Genomic DNA, 22,818 nt, shown 5'->3' with positions numbered 1-22,818 from the left:
TGAAAATGTAACAGACCTTTTAAAAAATACAGCAATGAAAATGGGTAGTATAAAATACTATTTGTTTTGACATGACACACAATGTAAATTGAAACCAATAGTACATAAAGGGATGTATTTCCTCATGATTATTGAAGAACTAATTTCACTCAATTTGCTCTGAAATGATACCCAAGAGTTTAGGTTTGGGTTTTTTCCCCCCTCTTAGACAAAATACACTTATTCTGGCCAAAAAACCATCAACTTAACTGATTAAATTTCTAATAAGTTAATTTTTCTAGTCTCTGATTTATGAGTGAAATAGCAAAGCAACCTCCTCCCACAAATAAATAATCCTTATGTTTCCTCCCACCCTCTTTGTTGCTATTTTGTGGGGCATATCCCTGCACTTCACCAACCAAAGTGGAAGTTCATGATTCACTCTATGCTGGAACTGAGAGCAGATTCCATCATGTGCTCTCTCCCACAGTGTGTCCCAGTGGGATAAGAGGAATGTGACTGGGACAAGTTAAGTAGTCTCAAGCAGTACCTTGGGCCCTCCAACATCTCCAGACACATCTTTCTCATCCACCATGGGTCTCTGTTGTATATAGAAGCCATCATCCTTCCTGTTTTCCCTCCCTGTAGCTTATTCCTGCCTCCTTGCCCTCCCAGACCCCATTCCTTCTCAGCTCTTTCTTCTACCTGCTTCCACTCCCCCACCCACACCTTATCATCAAAGAACCATGGAATGCTTTGTGTTAGAAAGGACTTTACAGCTCAACCCACCTTCCACTATCCCAGGGTGCTCCAAGCCCTTTCCAACCTGGCCTTGGACACTTCCAGGCATTCAGGGGCAGCCACAGCTGCTCTGGGCAACTGAAGCCAGGGCCTCACCACCTTCACAGGGAAAAATTTCTTCCCAATATCCCATCTAATCCTGTCTTCTCCTCTGTCCTACCCTGCCCATCCCAGTCTGTCATCAAAAAGAAGCCTGACTTCACCTTCCTCAGCTTTTTGTCACTGTTCCTGTCCTGCCTCTTTATTCACCTCTCTTCTCAGCATCTCAAAATGTTTAACTCTTGTTTAACTCTTGTCCCTCTCCCCTACTGCACCATCCCATGTTCCATGCACAGCCAGTCCCAGCCTATTTCAAATTTCTCCCAAGGGTTGTCACATCAGGGCTCCCATTCTTACACATTTTCCTCAACATGTGGAGATGGGATTTGGGGACTTGAGTTATTGGTGGCCTTGGCAGTGCTGGGGGAACGTTTGGACTCGATGGCCTTGCAGGGCTTTTCCAAGCCAAAGGGTTCTGTGTGGTTTCAAACCCTGCCAAGCAGCAGCAGAAACGTCCCTGGGAGCACAGTCCTGTCCCACGGGAGCTGGGAGCTGCACTTGCACAAGCTGCAGCTCGTCCCTGCCTATCTCAGCTGATAACGTGATCCCTGGGCACGGGAGGATGCACACAGCCCAGATGGCTCTGGGAGCAGCAAAATGAGAATATTCAGTTTCCACAGACGTCAGGCCACCTTCGGCTGCGTCCCTGCTGCACAGATGGAAACAGGCTGCTCCCTGTGCCCAGAGACTGATAATTTGGTCACATTTAGTCATATTATCAGCAGCAGAGCCCTGGCACAAAGGCCACCTGCCAAATTTCAGATTCCTAATGCAAAACATGAAGTTACCAGGGCTCATTAAGTAACGCGTTGAAAGCTGAAAGTATGGACAAAGACATGTTAATGCTCCAGTCTCATCCCAGAAACCTTCAGTGAAACCTTCCCTGAAACTCTGAAAACACCAACCTGGGAAAAAAGATAGTTACTAGTCCTTGAAATAGTACTCTTAAAAATATATATATAAATTCACAGTTATGAAGCTACATACCAGAACCTGTTAGCTCTCCTCTACATTGGGGAAAGCAACCTGAGCTGAAATGGCTATTTCAAAAACAACAGCAGCAACCACCACCATCCATTCTGGGTTTTAGAGGCATGAAGCATGAAAATATCTTAAATTTCAAAATCCTTTACCTGGAACCAGTGCCCCCACGCTGACCAATCTCATTGGTTTTCAAGTTAACAGTTAAAAAGGTAAAAAAAGAAAAAGCTTACTCCCTGGGGTTGTCTTGCAAGAATAATTTTAAAATAAATTAAAATGTTTTGATTGATTATTCTGTTGAATACCAGGCTCTTGGATAGTTCCAACTTAGGGAGCACGAACTGCAAAGATGCAAAGAGCAGGAGCTCAGTTCTACATATACCAAGCAGTGAGATTCTCAGTTTCCCACAACTTTACTCATGAGATATTTTTTAACACACTAAAAATAAACACAGTTAAATCGTGATTTACAGTGTATCACCATTTACTACAGCATAAAGTGCTACAGTAGCACAATAAGGTTACTGCTACATAAAATACCTTATGATGTTATTTTGATGTCTGATGTAATTATTGTTAGAATTTCATAAATCAGAGACAAAAGATCACCAATACTTGTCCCTCTGGGGAATTCTTACATTTACTTGTTTACTCTGCTATTATAATTATTGTTATTATTAGTGAAAGAAATTGAGTTCTGTGTGGTTACAGTGACCCCACTGCATTAAACCAATTGCAGGGACAGGACCTATGATTTGGATCATATTTTCCAGGCAGTTAAGACCACATTCATTTTAAATAAAAAATGCTTCAGCATCCTACAGCAGTCAAAAAGAGTTTCTGTGGTTTCCTGAACTCCTTACCAGTTCGTATAATCACCAGATTTATAAAACTAAAATTAATCCTAAAAATCAATAAATAAATGTGGGTTAAATGCCACAAAGGAAAATAGCCCATAAATGAACTGCACAGTCATGGTTCTTATAAGAACAGTACACAGGATACACAGCAGAGAGAAAAACAGGTTGATCTAAAATACAGCACATGTTTTTTTCTTCATCTTTTACCCAGGTAAAAAAAGATGGAGGGAATAAAAAAAATTCTGCTGTAACTGCTAAAATCTGGTATGTACTTGCATGAATGAGGTTTATGAAACTGATGCTAGATGCTTACATTTTACAGAAAAGCCTACACAGATTATCTGACTCCCATCATTTTGCAGACCTATAATATACCCTCTTAGGCTTTAGGATATGTGGAGTCAATATCTAAGCAAGTATGAGACTAATTTCATACTTAACATTAGAGTTTTTGAACAGTAACTTGCTCATTCATACCTGAAAACATCAACTTAATTAACTCAAAGACATGGGTGAGGGGAATGCATTTGTTAAGTATGACTTTGAAACTTTTTTTCTCTTACACTTATTTCCCTCCTTGGGATCTGTAGGAATGTGTAGGAGAAGCTCACACAGACAGGCCTGCAGCACCTCCCAGCCACCTCTCATTATCCACCTAAGAACCAAATCCAGCAAAACTCTGGACACACAGCACTATTAACAAATGGAACCAGGCACTGCGGAGCAGGAAAACACAGCCACAGAGGAAAAGAAGCAGTTATTGAACATCTGAAGTAAAATCAAAAAAACTGTGGAGAAAATGGCAGAAGCAAAGTCATGACTGAAAAAAGATCAGTGCAGGGTTAAAGGAACAAGGTGGGGTTTGTGTTTTTATTAAGATACAAGTAGTAAACCAATATCCACATTGCAAGTGAACACTACAACTCTGTTGGCACAGTTAGCTGAAAGGCAGGATAAACCGGACAAGAAAACTTGATTTATGCTTTCATTCCACAGCAGGATTCTCATTAAGGAATTTTAGGGAAATCTTCCACTTTTACTCATCCAGTAAGGAATTTATTGAAAGACTTATTGAATTTATTTATTGTGTAAAGCCTCTAAAATGAACAAAGAGTGATAGGAGAAGAGACTGAGGCAGGAATGACACCTTGACTGCTAAATTCCAACTCTACGCAAGCCCAGTTTAAGAGAGAGGATAAATGGCTCTGTGACACAGAGCCTAAAAATACACATCACACATACACCTCTGGTGCACATGTACAGGTTCAAGGCACACAAAGTTGAAGGCAGGAAAAAGCTTCAAGAAAATATTTCAGTCATCTGTATGGTTACTATAGGTGCTCCTAAAAGCTGCTTCCAAAAAAGTATTCCCAGGAAACTGCATTAAAATCATCTCTTCCTGCTTTCTACACACATGCTATACTAAATAATATGAAATTTCAGAGAAAAAATACTGTAAGTCTGGAAATTCACCTGGGAGAGAGTCCTGTTTAGGAACCTTGAAACTTGCTTTCAGCATTTTGCATTTCAACAACTTCTCAAAGATAATAATTCACAAAGATAATAATTTCCCCAAAAGAGAATTTCTGTTTCCCAGTCAAAAAAATAAATTAAATCAGTGCAAATATCTCATGTAGTATCATAGCTTTAGAAGCTGGGAAACTAGGACATAATTGTCCAAGGTATTCTCCTGCACAGATGGTCAAGGTCCATCAAAGCTAGTAAAAATTTGGCTCCTGCTATATTGACAACATAAAATAGAAATTAATCTAACAGAGAGACAGAAAAAGAAGTGCCAAGTAAGGAAGTAACATTTAGTATGGAAAATACAACTCCAGCTAAAGGCTGCATCACACTAGTTAAGCAAAGCTTTTCAAGAGAAATAAAAAATAAAAAAAAGGTTTCCTGTTTTTTTTCCTCTTCTAGGCCCTACACTTCCATGGCAAACATTCAGCCCCTTTGAGGCAGCCTGCCCAGCTATTACTAGGCTAATTTGTAACAGGGAACACCAAAAAAGACAGAGAAAGAGATATTTGCAGCAGTTTCTCTACAGGAGGGAGTGTGTTTGTTCATTTCACTTGGGAAAAGTTTTGAAAGCAGTCTTCAGGTTCCTTCTTCTTACAAAAGAAAGATGTGTATGCCATCAAATTTGGATGAACTCATACAGCCTCTGCTGAGGGAACAGATTTGCCAATGTATCTTCTTAGCAGTAAATATTTAGATTATTTTTAGAGCCGAAGGATTATTTACCAAAACAACAACTCACCACTTCATGAATGGATCGGTTGAAGCCATCATCCTCTGTGAGGATCAGCAAAATGATAAGGGCCATGTAAACATGGTGTGAATTCCTTTCTTCAACGTGATACAGGATTTCAAGAATTGGCAGAACCTTTAGAGAAGGAAAAATGGGTATCAGTTTAGTCTTCAAATACCTCAGACACTAAACAGAGGAGGCTCTAAAGGTCCCACGTATTTCCCTGCCCTTGGCAATTCTTACCAACTCCTCCCTCTGGAAACAACCACCCCTGACCAGCGATATACAGTGTCCAAACACCTTTCATCTGCTTCATTCTGTCACACAAGAGAGTCTAAACAAGTGTTTTCTTGTGGTCAGAAACGGAATTTCAATCCCTAGTAAATGAGATTCCCAGCCATAGCAGTTATCATAACCTCCAAATGCTTCAGTCCTCCTCTCTACACTACAGGGAGAAGAGAATTGTTAGACAAGATTTTCACCAGTCCAAGCAGGAAAACAGTTGTGTCTATCCATCTGTGCTACCACAAGCCTGCTCTGAAAAGCCTTTCCTCCTCAAACCTAGCCAAGTACATCAAAGCTGAGGTGAACAGAGGCATTTTGAGACATGGAAGATAAACTCCATTTTGGTGTGTGAAGATAATACCAGAAAAAGAAAAAACAGTTTGGGTTTGATTAAGACTAGAAGAGGCCTGTTTTTCCAATTTTAGATAATATGCAGCCAAAGAGAACTGTCTGATCATTATGATTAGAGTTCAGCCCAAGGTCTTGCAACATTTCCACCAGGATGAACAGCTTAAGCCAAAGCCTTGCAATAATAATGAAAATGAGATTTCATTGCAACAGCAAGCATACCTGAATGCTAGTCTAAAGTTAATCCAGATGCAAACATTGTCTCTCTACCAAATGAAAATTAGCTCTCTACTGGCTCAGTACAACGTAGTACAACTCAGTACAACGTACAGCCCAGCTTCCCTGGGCTGCAGAAATAGGCCGAAATCACAAAAAAGCCCTGGAAAAAGGAACTGGAGAAAGCCCTCAGTTCCAAGAAGCTTCTAGACATCTAAAAATTTGCTGTTTTTCAAAACAGGCCAAAGGCAGCTGGATGAATCATGTGAAACCTATTCTGGTGAGCAGCCAGGACACCAAGTGCTTCACAAACCTCTGAAGTTACCAAAATGTTCTCTTACAGTCAACCATCCTCGAAGCAGTTGGGACATACTAAATCAGTTTTTATTAGGATGAAATGAGAGTGCTCTGAATACTGCAGGCCACAAAACTTTTTGACACATGCTTTGGTCAGGGTCAAGAGAAGATGACAACAGAAGCTGAAGGAGAATATGCTTACAGTAACATCTTTATTAATATTAAATCAATATTAAAATAAAATATTTTTGTAAAATTACATGTTGCAAACATCCTTCCCTTGCTGTTTCAAAGGATCCTTCAGAAACCTCTCTCCCCAGTGGAAACTAGAGTACCATCTTTGTGTTTTCTGAATATCAGTCTTGAGTAAAGACCAGGTTTTCCCTAGAACTTCCAATTAGCACATAGACAAAAAATATTGTCCTTTTTGTTGGATGGGGAGAGAGAGAGACAAACATCACTGCATTGATCCACCATTCAAATTGTTTCCATCTCCAACACTTGCATGTAGCTTTGCACTGTAAAAGTTCTGTCATTTCTAAGTCCAAGAGTTATTACAATAAGCTGGATAGAGCTGGAAGCAACATAAAACTAATGAAGAATTGCATTTACAACTTTGCAGGGAGAACAACAAAAGCCTTGCTGAAGGTAACCATTGGAACAACTTAGTTTTCCAGACAGATCCCAGATGGAAGCACAGGATGGTTTGAGTTGGAAGGGACCTTCAAAGATAATTGTGACTCAGTCTGGTTGTGTCAAACCATACAAACCACTCTGGCAAAACATACTCCTTCAGAACAGCTCAAAATATCTCTCTGTCTACACATATTAGTACTAATTGTAACTGAAAAAGTCCATTCATGTTCTCAAGTGCTCCAAGTCCTACAAGTGTGTGGCTACAAACTACATTTAAAAATACATGATACTGAGACATTGCAGCCATTCCCCTACAAGCCAATATGTGAAAGTGCTGTTACTAAAGCTCCATACTTGCTACTGAAGAGTAGTCTGCCACTCCAGATCATGGCAATCAGTACTCCTGCCCAAAAAAAAACTCTGCTGCTTCCAAAACCTCCACTCCTTTGACCACGTTTCCCTTTCTACTCCTCTTTCAGGCTCCATGCCATCTACACACTGGACAAGACTCAGGGAGGCATATGGCAACTTAATTCTCTCCTATGTGCCATTTCTGGATGGAACCAGAATCAATTTGTACACTTTTCATAATTCTTCCTCCTTACAACATTTCCTCCTTTGTATATTGATTCCTGAGGTGCACACACATCTTTAGGACAAGTATTACTGTTCTCAAAACAAAAACTAGTTAACAAGCCACCACTTCTATAAAAAAGATACAATAAAGATTCAATTAAAGTTCTAATCATATGAAAATGTAAAATTTGAAATACTCTGGGGGAGAGGAGTCTTGTGAGGAGCCTTGGGTGGAACCTGGAGGAGACAGTTTTGTTCAAAAGAGGAAGACTTTTAGGTAGTTTCCTTGAAGAAGTTTGGGGCTGAAACCTGGGTCTCAAGTCTCTAGAAGAATTCAAAGAACCCTGAGAGATGCCTGGAAGGAGTCCAGGAGGATTCTGGAAGAGACAGATTCCTCCAAAAGAGAAGAATCCTCTCAGTTAATATTTTAATTATATTAAAATTTATATAGACTTTCAACCAAAATACATTTCTATACTTCTATGCTGCAAACATAGATTAAAACTTTAATACCTATCTTCTTACACAATGGTTTTATCCAATCTTATACTGAGAAGAGAGCCACCACTTCTTTTGTATTGCTGACCCTTTTCTCACAACCATCACATCACCTCTACTGCACCACTACTAACACTCCTCCCTCGGGAGCAGCTTTTAACTGGCAAGAAACAGCCACCATTAAAAAGTTACTTTTAATCCCTAAAACAAGTGGCAGGTAAAAACAGAGACTGGAAATTGCAGGTGCTATATCAAGTCCAAGGTTGGTTTCCCCAGTAAAGTTTAAAAATAGATTGTCTTTAGTACTCAACAAAATACAAGCAGCAACCTGCTTAAGACAAATTTATACTACAGGGAAAAATATTGCTGTAGCATCAGCTGATATAAATACATATCATGGATGTTATTTCATTCCAATGATGTTGAACAGCAACAAAATCTCAACTCAGCAGCCAAAGAAAACACATCGAATAGCTCATTTCTTACATGCAGAAATCTAACTGGTATATTTACTTGCAACACTGGTGCTTATTGCTCTTTCAAACAGAAGAAGGCTTGACAGACTCCCATCCACAGACCAGAACACTATGCTTATCAAAAAATGTGCTAACTGCCCTCTACTTCAGCTGTCTCACCACTTTCTGGAGGATCCCTGCAAACACTTTGAAAAGGACAGCCCAATACTAGATGTAAACTTCTCTAACATCAGATATTTAATCAGTTATTTTAAAAAATGAAGTAAAGAAGGACACACAAAGATCCTAATCATTTTGCCAAGCAGAATTATGTTAAGAGCAAAAAAAGGTTCTTTATTAACAATAAAACACAAAGTCCAACAGAAGGTGAAGGTATTTAGCTGTAACTGGCAGAGGGAGAATCATACAAATGAGGAAGTGAGCTGAGACAGTATCTGTTATACCAGCTAAGAAAAACTTTTAATTTAAAAGTTACACTAAAGTTGAAAAAGAGCAGAGACACATTTCAGAAAATCCTTATGAAATGTTACAGAGCACCTTCTGGTGATGTTTCCTGGGCACAGAAAGGGAGACAAAACAGGGGAAAACACAACATATGGGATGCTGAGTGCATCTTTCCTATTTCACTGAGTGCAGTGAAATAGGAAGAACCTACAAAACCCCCTAAAGTTTAGGATGAACTCTGAGCTGCCTGTGGACGTGATCTCTCACACAACACCTATATAGTTTACACCCCACTCATCCAACTGCCTCTGTACAAAGAGGCCACTGATTTACATCACATGCCTCTAAAAAGTCCTCCACCCTCATTCAAAGATCATTTTGCCTCTGGATTAATGACCTTACTGTTTTTCTCCTATATCTCCAGATAGTGGGAATCGAACCTCCAGGCTTCAATTCTTACCATCCCTCTCTGCAAGCAGAGATTCCTGTTTTTTGAAGGATTCCCCTTTATGAAGGCACATACACATCCTGAGGCTCCCCAAGCTCTTCTCTGACCAGCTAGAGTTAGCTTCCCAGGCCTCTCACAGTGTTACTGCTAACTTTAAAGCAAAACAAAAACTTCCATGTTTCTCAACATGGAATCCGTTTTTCAATAGTCTGTAATTATTTTTAGTTACAGACTATTGGAAGTACAGTCTGGAAGTACACCACCAGAAATAGTGCACAGTGTATCAGCACCACACTTGCCACACAGGGAAGCCAGCTCCAGTACTCAAGTCCCTTTATCTCAATATCAAGTCTAAGACTGAATTACCCTTTTTCACCACAGGACTGCAGTTAGGAGGTCATGATTTCTTCATCCACCTAGCCCTCCCAGCCCTCCCAGTTCTTTTTGGGTCTGGCTCAGCCTGCCTTACTGAGCAATTAAAACTGCTCTTCTCAGTTGGTTGCTGCTTATCCTTATCTACTGGCCCAATAAAAACAAGAGGATTGGACAAAGATGTCGGTAACTTGTCAGTAGAGATCACAAAGAAGCAGCATGAAGAGCAAAATAAGAGAAGTTTCAAATGTTGGTATTGAAAAAAAAATCAAAATACCCACAAAAGCATACTGTTGACTTTTCAGTGATGCTTTTCTAATTTTTCCAGCTTTTCCCAAGAAGTGTTTAAAGTTGTTGATAATTTCTGGGATTTTCTGACTTTTTTTTTTTCAGGTGATAATATATGAAAATATCCTGCACTGCAGAGTACCTGAGTACCAGCATGACAGATGTACCACACTGTTTTTCTGGAAGCTTTACAGTGTATCAGAGACCATAATTATAAAACAATGCACACACTTGTCTAGAGCAACCTGGGATAGCGGAAGGCATCGCTCCACATGCAAGGGGCTGGAACAAGATAGGCTTTAAGGTCCCTTCCAACCCAAACCAATGTAGTATATGCTGTGTGTCTAAAGATATAGCAAATTGTTACGGTTAGCAGCTGTTAACTTGTTATATCACACACTAGCAGCCCCAAAAATTATACGTGGCCATTTGTTCACAGAATTCATGCGAAATGACTCAGCCCTTGCCTACATAATCTGCCGTGGACACAGGAGTTCAGTCTTGAATCAATTCAGCATCAACCATCTCATCCCAGTTTGCCAACAGTGGCGTCTATCAACTCCGATTTTAGCAATACATCTGCTAGGACTTGGACTGAAACCAAACTCACTCCATATCTGCCATCAAACAGGCAAGGGATCTAATTACCTGGCAAGATTTCAAATCTTAAAATGGAAAGGGTCCTCTATTCTGTTACCAATTCCCCTAGACAGCCATTATCTTATTAAAGGAATGCTTTTTAATAAGTAAGATTTGTTAAAGTGGTTTGTGACATTACTAAAGTGGGGAGCATAAGCTAATTTATAACCTACAAAACCATACCAGGTGTCTGTTATATTGGCCATTAACCACAATCCTATTTAAGCAGCTAAAAGGCACTACAGTTGTATTTCTATAAAATCTGTGAGCTGCTCCTTGAGGAGTTTCAGTCTTAGGTCAACCCTGTAAGACATTTGGCATGTTAGTCCAGTCACAGCTCATTTTGTTAACTATTACTCCTGAAAGCACAGAGACAGCTTGTGTAACTTTTTGGCCTGAATATCCAAAAACGATAAATAAAACTATGAATGGAATGATATCTGCTACCAGTTTCTCTACACAATGATCAGAAGTGGGCAGGTTTGACCTAAGTCATGATAGTGGCACAGAGAAAGAGGGAATCCAAGATGGTCTTGTAGCGTTAGCAGTACCACCCTTGACTGCGGTGACACGCTCAGCAGCACACTCCTGAGATGATGCAACAAAAATGCATAAGTGAGCTAGAAGTGGCAAATGAGTGATCCAGAACCTATTGCTCCCACTGCAGAACAGAGGCCACTGGCAGCTGGTGACACCCAAGCTTGCAGGGCCAATCCCTCGTAAGGAGAATAAAGGAGGCAGAGCAAGACTCACCAGATTCTCTATGTCTGTCCGTGCCAACACGTAGGTGCGCACATTGCTGTTCTGATGCAGAAGCATGTATAGGAGAAGAGTGGCTTGATCAGATTTCTGCTGATCACATAAAGCTGTGTATAAACTGTTAAAGTTGATCTGGAAAGCGTGTGGATTTGATGACGAAAAAGCAGTGTTATCTGAAATAAAGAAATAAAATAAAGTCTTTAACAAATACATTTATCATTCAGTTATTTGTTAATTTTACAAAATCTCTGGGGGAAATATTTAATACACCACAGAAAGGAGGAAACAAAAATCACCCATAATTCTTATTACCAATGGTCATAAACCATAATAGAGTCTTGTAAAGCTTCAGTTTTGCCAAAAAGCTGAGGTTGTCCTCCCATATGTGCTTCAGTAAGACCCCAGTACCTGCACAAAATATTCACATTTTTTCATAAAACAATTTTGTCCCTCTATATGACTTCCAATGCTAAGAGGGAATGTGATCCCAGGAGCTGGTGGAATGGAGGCAGACACAAGGTCTTCTCTGGAAACAGTATACCAATGATTAACTTCCAAACCCTGCACATCAAACTTACAGGTTTAGTTCTCTTGCATTAAGGCAGAGTCTCTCCCATCCATCCCTCTCTTGGTATAAAGGGTGGATGTGCATTGGTCAAGATTACTGTGATATCTCAGTGAAATGACTTAAGAGGTGTGTGGTGGAGAGTTTGGTGAGTTAAGTGATGTAAAACGTCCCATCACATTGTCTGACATCCCTCAAAGTAACAGCAGTTTGTTCATAATCACAACACACTCTGTGCCAGTGCCGGAAGTGAAAATAAAACAGATTTCTGTTCCCAGAACCTTTACCAGCCTCAACAAAAACGTCCATCTGCACAGATCCCTAAGGTCTAGAAATTCCCTGTGGAAACAGAGAAAACTAGTACTTACAGGGGGGTTTTGAAGAAGATGGAGAGTGAGACAATTTTTATATGGGCAAATAGCCATAGGATGAGGGGGAAGGGTTTTAAACTGAAAGAGAAGACATTTAGATGAGAAATCAGGAAGAAATTCTTCCCTGTGAGGTTGATGAGACCCTGGCACAGGTTTCCCAGAGGACCTGTAGCTGTCCCTGGATCCCTGGAAGTGTCCAAGGCCAGGCTGGACAGGCTTGGAGCAAGCTGGGATAGTGGAAGGTGTCCATGCCCAAGGCAAGAGAGTTGAAACTGGGTGATCTTGAAGGTCCCTTCCAACTCAAACCACACTGTGGTTCTATGATTTTAAGACCATATTCCTATTGAAGTTTGCTAAGTAGCTTTCAACACAGAAGAGCATGGCAGTTGTCATGTATTTTGAACAACATTTCCACCCACTTTGGATGGAAAAAGTGCTTGGAATTGCTGCAGGAGCCCTGCAGGAGCCCTGGCTGCCATTGGTTTTGTGGGGCCCAGCAGACAGTGTGCTGGGGAGCCATCACTCCTCTTGGCCAGGGCAAGGGAGGACAGCTCCAGCCATTGAGCTGGAGGCAGCAGGAGGCCCTGGAGCAAACAGAACTCCTGCCTGCAGGAGCTGGGAACCACGCGGAGACACAGCCCCACGGCAATGGAAACCCTGCCTGTCCCAAAACCACGCACCCGCGGGCGCCAGAGGAAGGCCAACCTGGGCCTTCCTCAACTACTGACCATGACTATGGACCAGCTGGATTAAAACCTTCCTGCTTTGGGCAGGAATTTCCCTTCAGGAGGAAAAACATGGATGTAGACAGCAATACCAGAACAATTCAGTCCTTGGTGCCACAGGTCATTAGCTGAGACGCTCCCCTTGGCTTTGCAGCTTCACTTCTGTGAATGTTTAAGTTGTGCCACTGGGATTTATAGCATTTCACTATCAGTTTTATTAAAGGATACTAAAAAGTCCAGTAAAATAAAATTCTAAGCAGAATAAAATAAACTTACCAGCAACACTAGCATATCCTGTATTATTCTGCAGAACATTAAGCTGATCAACATAAAAATTAAACTATTCTAAACCATGAACAAAAAAACCCCATACTGAATTCTTCTAGTTTTGTCCCAATTAAATTATAGAAATTATTTTTTTTAAAATGCCAATTTTCCTTTTATAGTATATATTATTACTGCAACTAGCTTCTTTTTTTCCACATTACTTTCCTCTTACAAACCCCTTAGAATGTTCACAGAAATCAAATTTAAGCCCAATTATGAGTATTGCTAGGGGGAACAAGTTTCTGGGAAACAATAAGTCATTCCATCAACACACACATGTAGAGAAAATATAGCTTTTCATGCTACATTTGACACAAAATAAGTTAATTCAAAATTTTATAATGATGTATGTATAGCGTGCTTTAATGAAATACATTACTGGCTACTGGTGGCATGAAACAAAGTCAACCAAAATGGAACATTAAAGAAAGCTTGCAGTTTAAAGACAGAACAAAACAAAAGCTTTATCAACAATTTGATCTCAACCACCTGTAAATGGTATCCAATAAATCAAAGAAGCATGTTAGGACTCAGAATTCTTCTTATGAGAACAATCCTCCACCTTCACAACCCAATAAATTTTCATAGGTAATGGTGAATTAATTTAGAGCTCAACCTGGTTAAAACTTAATGGACAAAGGAATACAAAAACTCCCCAGAAGAAAGTGCATAACTCAGGATATTACTGTGGCTTCACAGGTTGTCACACAGCTACTGAGCCCTGTGCACAGTGCCAACCTGCACAAAGCCAATGAAAGGTAAAACCACATGGCTCAGGTTCAGAGATTTAAGTGTGGATAAAGTACACATGGAAAATGGTGGAGTCCCCATCCCTGCAGAGATTTAAAAGCCATGTGGATGTGGCACATGGGGACAAGGGGTAATGGTGGCCTTGGTGGGGAATGGTTGGACTTGGAGGGCATTTCCAACCTAAATGATCCTGTGCTTCTGTGAAAGGCACAGGCTGCATACTGAGCTATCTAGATAGCACAAGCTGTGTTAGGGTATTCCCATGTTCAAATACGACCCTCTGTGAGTCAGTGCACATGGCACCTGCAGTTACCTGACACACAGACTGGATGCTGCCTTCTCAAAATCCAGACAAGGACCAAAACAACTCTGAAACCTCCCATACATACAAAACTCATGGAAGTGTTTATGTTAAACATTTTTTCTTACATTTGAAATAAAAGAATACAGTCAGCAAACCCAGGCAGCAACTTAATTATTTACCGTCTCTCCAAGGACCATGACTCCAGGACAAAAAGTGCTACAAATTTTTAGAGGACTCCTGCAGACTCTTGGATAATCAATCTACTTATAGGTTAGTTTTATGTATATTTCATGAAAGTATAGAGTCACAGAATCATCAAGGTCAGCAGAAATCTTCAAAAACTTCCAGTCCAGGAAGTAAACTGGACCAGGACTATGAAGCTTTCTCGTATTTCTCAAGTCAGAAGAATGAAGTAACCTCCTTCTGCCCCCACCACAAAGTCCCAGCAGCTGAGGAACTCCACCTCAAAACTCCCTGATAAAAACACGTTATTACTGCTCTTCCATGGGTGTGCTGGAAGGACAACAAATCTTGGAAAGAGAAGCTCTTAAGCAATCACAGCATCTTAAAACTCCACTTCATCAGCTCAGGCTCAGAAGTAAGAACAGATACAAACCTTGTGTGTTCTTGAAGGACATGATGGCTTGTCTGTAGGGGTTTGGGGTGTCTGGAGTGTCAGTCAGGTTGGCCAGGACCAGCAGCAGCAGCAGGCTCTGGCTGGCCAGAGGGGAGCACTGCTCCAGCTGCGCTGATGCTTTGCTGCCCACTCCACCCAGTGTGAACACTGTCCACAGGCCAGCTGCAGAGAAAACAACAAATAACAGGTTTCGTCATATTTTAATAAACAAGGCTATTTTAGAGTGTAGGTTTAGATTAGATATTGGAACAAAATCCTTCCCTGTGAGGGTGGGGAGCCTCTGGCACATGTTTCCGAGAGTGGCTCTGGCTCCCCTATCCCTGGGAGTGTCCCAGGCCAGGTTGGATGGGGCTTGGAGCAACCTGGGACAGTGGGAGGTGTCCCTGCCCATGAGAGGAGGTGGCACTGGATGAGCTTTAAGGTCCCTCCAGTCAAACCATTCTCTGATTCCACAATTGTACATTGTGCATGTACAGCTCCAGTAGTAAGGCATAGTGTACAAAGCCAATGTAATGTCCCCAGAGGCTGCTTGAAAAAACTCTCATTACCACATTCCTTAAACTTTGATGATTGGGCCTGAAATGCAGAGTCATTTTCACACACAGCACCAAAAAGAATTAACTCCAATACTAAACTACAGCATTTGAAATTCCTGTTCCTAATTACAGCAGCGTTGGTGAAACCAAATCACCAGCTACATGCCCAAATGCTGACTAGAGGAGAAAGAGCATCAGAGGAGGACTAAAGGACTCCCCTCATCCCTCTCCAGCAAGTCCATTAGTCCTTATACCCTTGCCACTCCTCATGGCAGTGTATTACAGAACTGGAAAAAACTAAGAAAAGCACTAGAACTGAAACAGAGATGCTGCAGACTCAGCATTATTGGAGTACAAAGTCAGAGGAAAGGATAAAACCTCTATGTTTATCACATCTAGGCTCTTGATACATTCATTCCAAGGAAATAAGAAGCAGCCCCTCCCAATGACACAGTATTAGATTCACCCCAAATGCCTATCTAGCAGTTAATTTTTTTGAGTGTATCTTGAAATTTTATTACAGAGACTAAGCATTTAATCAAATTTAACAGGTCAAAGCTTTGAGTTATACAGGTTAAAAAATATTAAGTTTTACTTAAAAAAGGTAAATCCTTATTTCCTCTTTTAATTAATGCCTAAATCAAAAATTAAATACAATACAACTTCTTAAAGAAAACAGAAAAATTAAGAAAGTTTAATTTCCAGTCTCCTAGTCATCAAGATTCAAGGTGTAAATGATAAAAACTTCTAAGCTATTTGAATGCAAAATACTAAAGTATAACCAGTTAAAAGAATTTCAAGTACTCTTAGCCCTACAAGATTTCAATAAGTATTTTTCTTCAAATGTAATTATACAGTCAGATTATGTAACAAACCAGTGCTCCCTCATTAGGACAATTGCAGGACAATTACTGCCATGTCATAGGCAAGGGGACTAATGCCACTCAGTGTTAAGCAGCTTGAGAGAGTTCTTATAATAAAAAGTACTGTAATTGCAGCCTTCTTAGCAAAAATTTCATGTTACATTAGTGACCCTTTATCACCATGTTTTTCACCCACAGTTCTTATCAGAATGAATGATGTTGACCATGAAGTTTTTCATGTGGGTTAACCAGAGAGGTAACATGCAAAGAAACTATTTTAAAAACCCTGAAACAACTGCAAATTTATCATCACATGTTAAAGAAACTAAAATTCATCAGATTTCCATTCTTAAATTTTAGTGGTTTTGATTTTTTACCACCCCATTCTTCTGTGGCTGCCATCTGCCATTACATCTTTCCTCAATAGTTAGGAAAAGAGGGATACGGCCAAAACACCAGTGATTAATTTGCATCTTCCACCAGGGAGAACAAGGTCAAGATGTCCAAGAGACATCTGCACATGAATATGTGGCCCAAGTAACCTCCTGAAGTTCTCTTGTGTGTTGGCAAGTCCTCCAGAAAACCAATCCCATGTTACAGGTTCATAACATTCCTTTCAGTTGCAAGGGCAGCATCACATTAGGTGCTAAGTATCAGCTGATGCTTCCAACACACTCAAGTTAAAAATATTTTAAAGTAAAATATTATTTCTGATCATAAACATCACATTAAAATGCTAAACAAGTAAAGAGCCTGGGAGGACAGAGGAACAGGAAGTTTCTAGCTCTATGTAGCAGTAATGTTCACAATATCTAAAATATTACTTTGTTAAACCTAATTTTATATTTATGCATATTTCAAAATTACAAGACTATATTTAACTTCTTTAACACACAAAACAAAGTAACTTATGCTGTGTGCTCTCTTAGAAGCTTTCTTTTATATTCTTTTCAGATCTGAAGTTAATAGAAAACATAGAAGAATAGACACTGATACAGCGTGGACAGAATAATATTTCAGATTCTGCTTCTTCAGAACATCGCAGGAAAAAAGAGACAGAACAAAAGGAAGAAAATTTCATGTTTAAAAGGGATGAAGGCCAGGTTGGACAGGGCTTGGAGTAATCTGGGATAGTGGAAGGTGTGCCTGCCCATGGCAGGGTTGGGAATGAGATGAGCCTTGAAATCCCTTCCAACCCAAATCATTCTGGGATTCCGTGATTCCATGAAAATTCTTGTTTAAGCCAACAGGATAGCCACAGATGACAGCAACAGTACTAGTTCTGCCAGGCATCATTACAGGCATGAAGGGAAATTTGCCTAAATGCTTCAACATATAGACTGGACTTCTTTCACATTGATGGGATTTTTTTTATTTTACTTCTATCCTCTTGTCAATTTTTTCTATACAAGAGAAATACAAATTCCAGATGTTTTTGTAAAGCTTTCTGCATCTCTGGGAGGTGGCAAAGATAAGTTAGGGTTCTCAAAACTAAAACACTAAACTGTGAAAGGAGGGAAGTGTAGATTATCTGAAACAGCGTCATGAGGCACACTGCTTCTGAAGATTTATAAAATCTTCAAAAGGCTCTACAATACCAAATACTACCTTTCTGGACCCAATTATAAGTCTGATGAAGTCAATAATCCACAGCCCCAAAACAGCCTCTTTGACGTTGTTGTGGTTTAGCACCACACAACAAATCGTTCTCTCCTCTGTGGTGAGACGAGGAAGAGAACTGAGATAAAACACAAAACTCACGGGTTGAGAAGAAGGCAATTCAATAGGACTAAAAAGAAGGGAAAATGATGATGATGATGATAATGATAATAATAATAATGATAAAAGTGGACACCTTCCACTATCTCAGGTTGCTCCAAGCCCCGTCCAATCTGGTCTGGAATACTTTCAGGGAGGAAGCAGCCACAGCTGCTCTGGAAAACCTGTGCCAGGGCGTCCCACCCTCACAGACAAAAATTTCTTCTGAAATTATGAGAAGATGACACATCCTTGATGCAGAGTAAGCATGACTTAGCAACAACTAAAACATCAGGCTGGTATCAACATTACCCAGCACTGCAACTTCATCCAAGCTGAAAACAAGACAAACATTTAGGTATTTGGATCATTTACTTCATTTACACAATTTACTGTTTTCTGCAGAATACTTTCAGTTGCATTTCTCTAATGTTTGTCCATCATTTCTAACTGTGTCCAGCTCTGGGCTCCCCAGTACAGGAGGAGCAGGCCCAGTGGAGAGTGACACATATACTGAAGGGCCTGGACCATCTCTGTGCCAGGACAGGCTGAGGGAGCTGGGGCTGTTCAGGGCTGTGAGAGGGCCGTCGGCCCTGGCTGTCCTTGTGTCTGTCCCTGTGTCTGTAGGGAGGGACAGAGCAGGGACCAGGCTCTGCTCCAGGCCCAGCAATGGCACCAGAGCCACAGGCAGGGACTGAGCCCAGCAATTCCCCTGCACAGGAGGCACAACTTCTGTCCTGAACAGAGACCAGAGAGGCGTGGAGTCTCCCTCCCTCACCAGGGATATTCCAGAGCCCTCTGACACAATGCTGTGTCCTGTGCTCTGGGATGGCCCTGCTGGAGCAGGGAGGCCCTTCCAGCCTGACCAGCTCTGGGATTCACTGATTTAACTTTATATCTTCACTCAGTCCCACATGGAACCACATTCCTAGAAGTTTTGTCAATTGGAGAACTGTAAAATTCTGCCAATTATTTCTGAAAAATACTCGAATACTTTAATAAGAATCTGAATGCTTTTACCTTTAAAACCAAATTAACAGATTCATTTTTGCCCTTCTCTTTCACCAAACTAGCCACCACAGGCTTTTTTTCCTGGTCCACACAACTCTGTGTAAGGCAGAGCAAGAAAAGCAGGTCATAAGAGCAAAGTATGTTATTTTGCAACAGAGAAGCTGAGATTTTCTGTAAGATGGCTGGAAACACAGTTTACAGCCATGAAAACAAACCCAGCACTTTAATCTAGTTTGACAGTCTGTGAAACAACACTTAATGGCAAAATGAAGTTATGACACAGTCATCAAAATAGAACTTTCTTTCACCTGACTGTTATTTGATGCAAACACAACTCTGCAGAAATCTCAGCCTAATGCCTGGTCTCTGTTACACAATGAGATACAAGTAAGGTTCATGTTTGTGCCTACTTTGGAAAAGTTTAAACATACTTATTTATAGTTTCACAAGAATAAGAAGAATTTTAAGAGTTTGACTTTGAAGATATTTTGAAACTAAGGGTGCAGAAGGTACTCTAAAAACTCATCACACACATACAAAGTATTGCAACGTACAGTCAACAACTTCTAACACTATCTACCATTACTTTAAGTCAGAAGATCAACCGACTGTGAGCTATAATTGATTTTTGAGCTCTCCTGGATTAGTTATTAAACTAGTTGTAATTCTTCTGCAAAATGTATTATTCCCCTTTCAACCTTCAGTGTCAAGACTCAGAAGACAAACTCTCTGACTTCTCATGCTGGACAGAGCATTAAATTAATGCCCAGGAAATTGGAGTTACTTACTTCCAAGTTTCTTTCTAGGAAATTAGTATTGTTTAGGGGTTTTTTTAATCTAATAGTAGCTCAAAAATTCAATTAAAGTAACCACTGAACTTCAACCTTTCCTTTGAACATCCTTCATTGCATTTAAATATAGGCATTAAATTGCAATTAATACTGGCAAAGCCTTTCTGAGTATGGTCCTGTCTCTCCTCACTGGAGCTTGGTAAGAGGGCAGATCCTTCCCTCATTCCCCATCACATAACCCACATCCTCTCAAACATATTTAGCATCCTCCTATTGAGTTTTTTATTACTTTCGACAGGATTTTGCTGAGGGCACCAACTTGAGGTGCTGCCCCCAGGCTGCTTTTGAGACTGAATAGGACAAAATAAGAGTTTTAGGAGACATGAAAATTTTCAAAAGGTCTCTTGATCTCCCCCTGTCATTTTGACATTTCCAAAACAACAATCCTGCTCCCTTGTTGCAAAAATGGAAAGAACACAAATAGATGAGACTACAGAAGTTGGCAAAGCCAGTGTTAAATATCAGAAAGAAAACTCAACCACAACGAAAAAGCCCAAAACAGAACAGATCTAACTAACTTATGGTTAGTAATACGTCCAAGTCCTAGTTGCACATTCTGCTTTCTTATTTCTGAAACTTTTAGCATCCAGAAGATTGTCCAGTGCTTGCAATGCTGCAAGATTGTTCAATCCAAGCCATCACTAAATAGAGATGATGAATAATTAAAGCAAAAGTGATTTTCGTTGCATCTAATTGTACCATCATGTAGTTCCTCCACCAAAACCAGTAAATAGCATATTATTAAAAAGCATTACAATTACTGTTTGATTCTTATTATACTCAAGCAGCAGCACTGGGAACTTGAGTTGTTGTTTTTTTAACGCTTATTATGCGTGTCACTTTTCTTAAGTCAATTCAATAGTTCTCACACTGTGGTCTGATGAACACTTTCTGGTGGCCCACGGAGAGCTGGCAGTTCACATTGTGCTGGCTCTTGTCCTTGTTTCCAGCTGCTACATTGTGTTAGAAGAAAGCTAAAAATACATAAATACTTTCCTACGATTACTTTTCCATGCAAGCAATTTCTCAAGTTGCCACGGGGATGTTATGTGATAATGAATGGGAGAGGAAAAAGAGGTCCATGGAATCATGAACAGGGATCAGTGAGGCAAGTGCTGTATCAGGGGCATTTTATACTTTATAAAGCACATCTCCAACATCTCAGATCTTTAGTTAAAGAACTTAAACTGCAAATTGTGAAGAACCTAGGGTACACTTGCTTAAGAGACTATAAAAACAGCAGCTACATTAATTTTAGGGAAGTCCCACTGCAGATTTGTGAAGATTCATTACAGAAAGAAACTAGCAAAGCTGAAGTATAGGAAATATGGAATCATTTTTACATGGTTTATGAACCTGCATGTTAAATATTCCACTCTTGAGCAAGATTAAACTCATCTGTAGCATAAACACACTGACATACACACAAACTACAACCTGTGACTGAAAAAGTCAAGCTGGTGACTGTAGACATTTTAAGTAGGGAAATTGTAAAAACTCAGAAGCACAAAAATGGCTGTCCTAAATACTACAGTAACTTTTTGTTTGCAGTCGCTTTTAAATTGCAGTTACTTTTTCAACTGACACAAGTTCTCATAAATGATAGGTTTTTTGAAACATTTCACCTGGCATGATAACACAAATGGCAAAAGTAACAATTTTTAATTTTCAGCAATATTTTTCATGGTCATCGTTGTCCAGCATTGGACTAACAGGATTAACCCAAGCTAGCATGAGACATAGGAGAAGTTCTACAAACAGCAATAAATGAATAGTTTCTGGATGTCAGACAGTCTCGCAAAATAAATCTGTATTTTAAATACTGGTAGGCTAGCTCCTCTCTAAGTCATCAGCAGGCTGCAGCAAGAATTCACACGAGGGAGACACTACATTTAAAAGCATTTTGAGACAACAGCTATGTACCAATCCATCTTGACTCTATTTCTTGTCTGGAACACAGGAATGGCACATGATGTGTATCAGAGTAAATGTGTGATCACTTGGAACTCCATATTCAGGTTTAAAATCCCATTGAACTACCACTTAGTGCAAGGTCTAAGGCACACAATTTACACAGATGATTGCCATGGCTTCATTTCAGGTGCTGTGTTATATTTCAGTTGCTTTACTACTATATTTTAAGTATTTAATTCCTAAATACTACAGGAAAGTGACTGAAATGCTATAGAAAGATTAAGTGCACATTTCAGATTACTTCTTTAAACGTCAAAAAGAATTATAGAAGTGATTTAAAAACCAAGTTATTTTCTTCTCAACAAATCACTGCAACAGAACAACTGCTCTATATTTCATAGATTTCAACTGGCTCATTGAAATACATGACTGAGTATGACTTAATTGTTTGAAGGTTTTCACACCTAATAACACTATTGTAAAGGAGACCAGTATTTCATCCTCCCTGCCAAGAACAGCAGAAGGTAGTTGTTTCTGTGGAGCCAAGCTCTGCAACACCAGCTCCCAGCCTGCCCCAGTCCCAGTCCCAGCCTCTGCAGGAATAGCCAAGCTCATGTCTCTGTAACCACACATTTCAAATACATCCCAGGCACTCAACTTTTTGATGTCACCATTGCTCCCAGTGCTGCAGCAGGACACAAAAAACACAGCAAATGGCTGGGGTGCAGTGGAGGAGCCAGTGGGGAAAAGACAGCCCAGGAAATCTCCACACAAACCCTCTGAAGCCAGAGAAGCACTGATGAGTCTGAGGTGCCTGGGGCTGTGATGTCATTAACACATTCTGGAAGTGGTTTTTCATGAAATGAATCATGGAAGCAAGTGAAATGCAAGGATGTATTAGGTAACTGTGTCCATCCCCTATCCTTGCAACAGTGTTCCCTCCAGTA

General features: G+C 40.2%; 1 protein-coding gene across 7 annotated transcripts in view; it reads right to left on the bottom strand.

The window, feature by feature from the left end:
* Positions 1-22,818, bottom strand: part of DYM (dymeclin) — a 210,578-nt gene that overhangs the window by 118,132 nt on the left and 69,628 nt on the right. For all 7 annotated transcript variants that reach the window (XM_066569260.1, XM_066569261.1, XM_066569265.1 and 4 more), the window contains 3 exons: positions 14,918-15,100; positions 11,254-11,432; positions 4,987-5,112 (listed from right to left, as the gene is read on the bottom strand). In XM_066569260.1, coding sequence (XP_066425357.1) covers positions 4,987-5,112; positions 11,254-11,432; positions 14,918-15,100 — 488 coding nt within the window. The remainder of the gene's footprint in view (positions 1-4,986; positions 5,113-11,253; positions 11,433-14,917; positions 15,101-22,818) is intronic.

The sequence above is a fragment of the Molothrus aeneus genome, chromosome Z (genome assembly GCF_037042795.1).
Source record: "Molothrus aeneus isolate 106 chromosome Z, BPBGC_Maene_1.0, whole genome shotgun sequence".
Lineage (NCBI taxonomy): Eukaryota > Metazoa > Chordata > Aves > Passeriformes > Icteridae > Molothrus > Molothrus aeneus.
The sequence above is the reverse complement of the archived record's forward strand: the minus strand, read 5'-3'. Positions and strand labels throughout refer to the sequence as shown.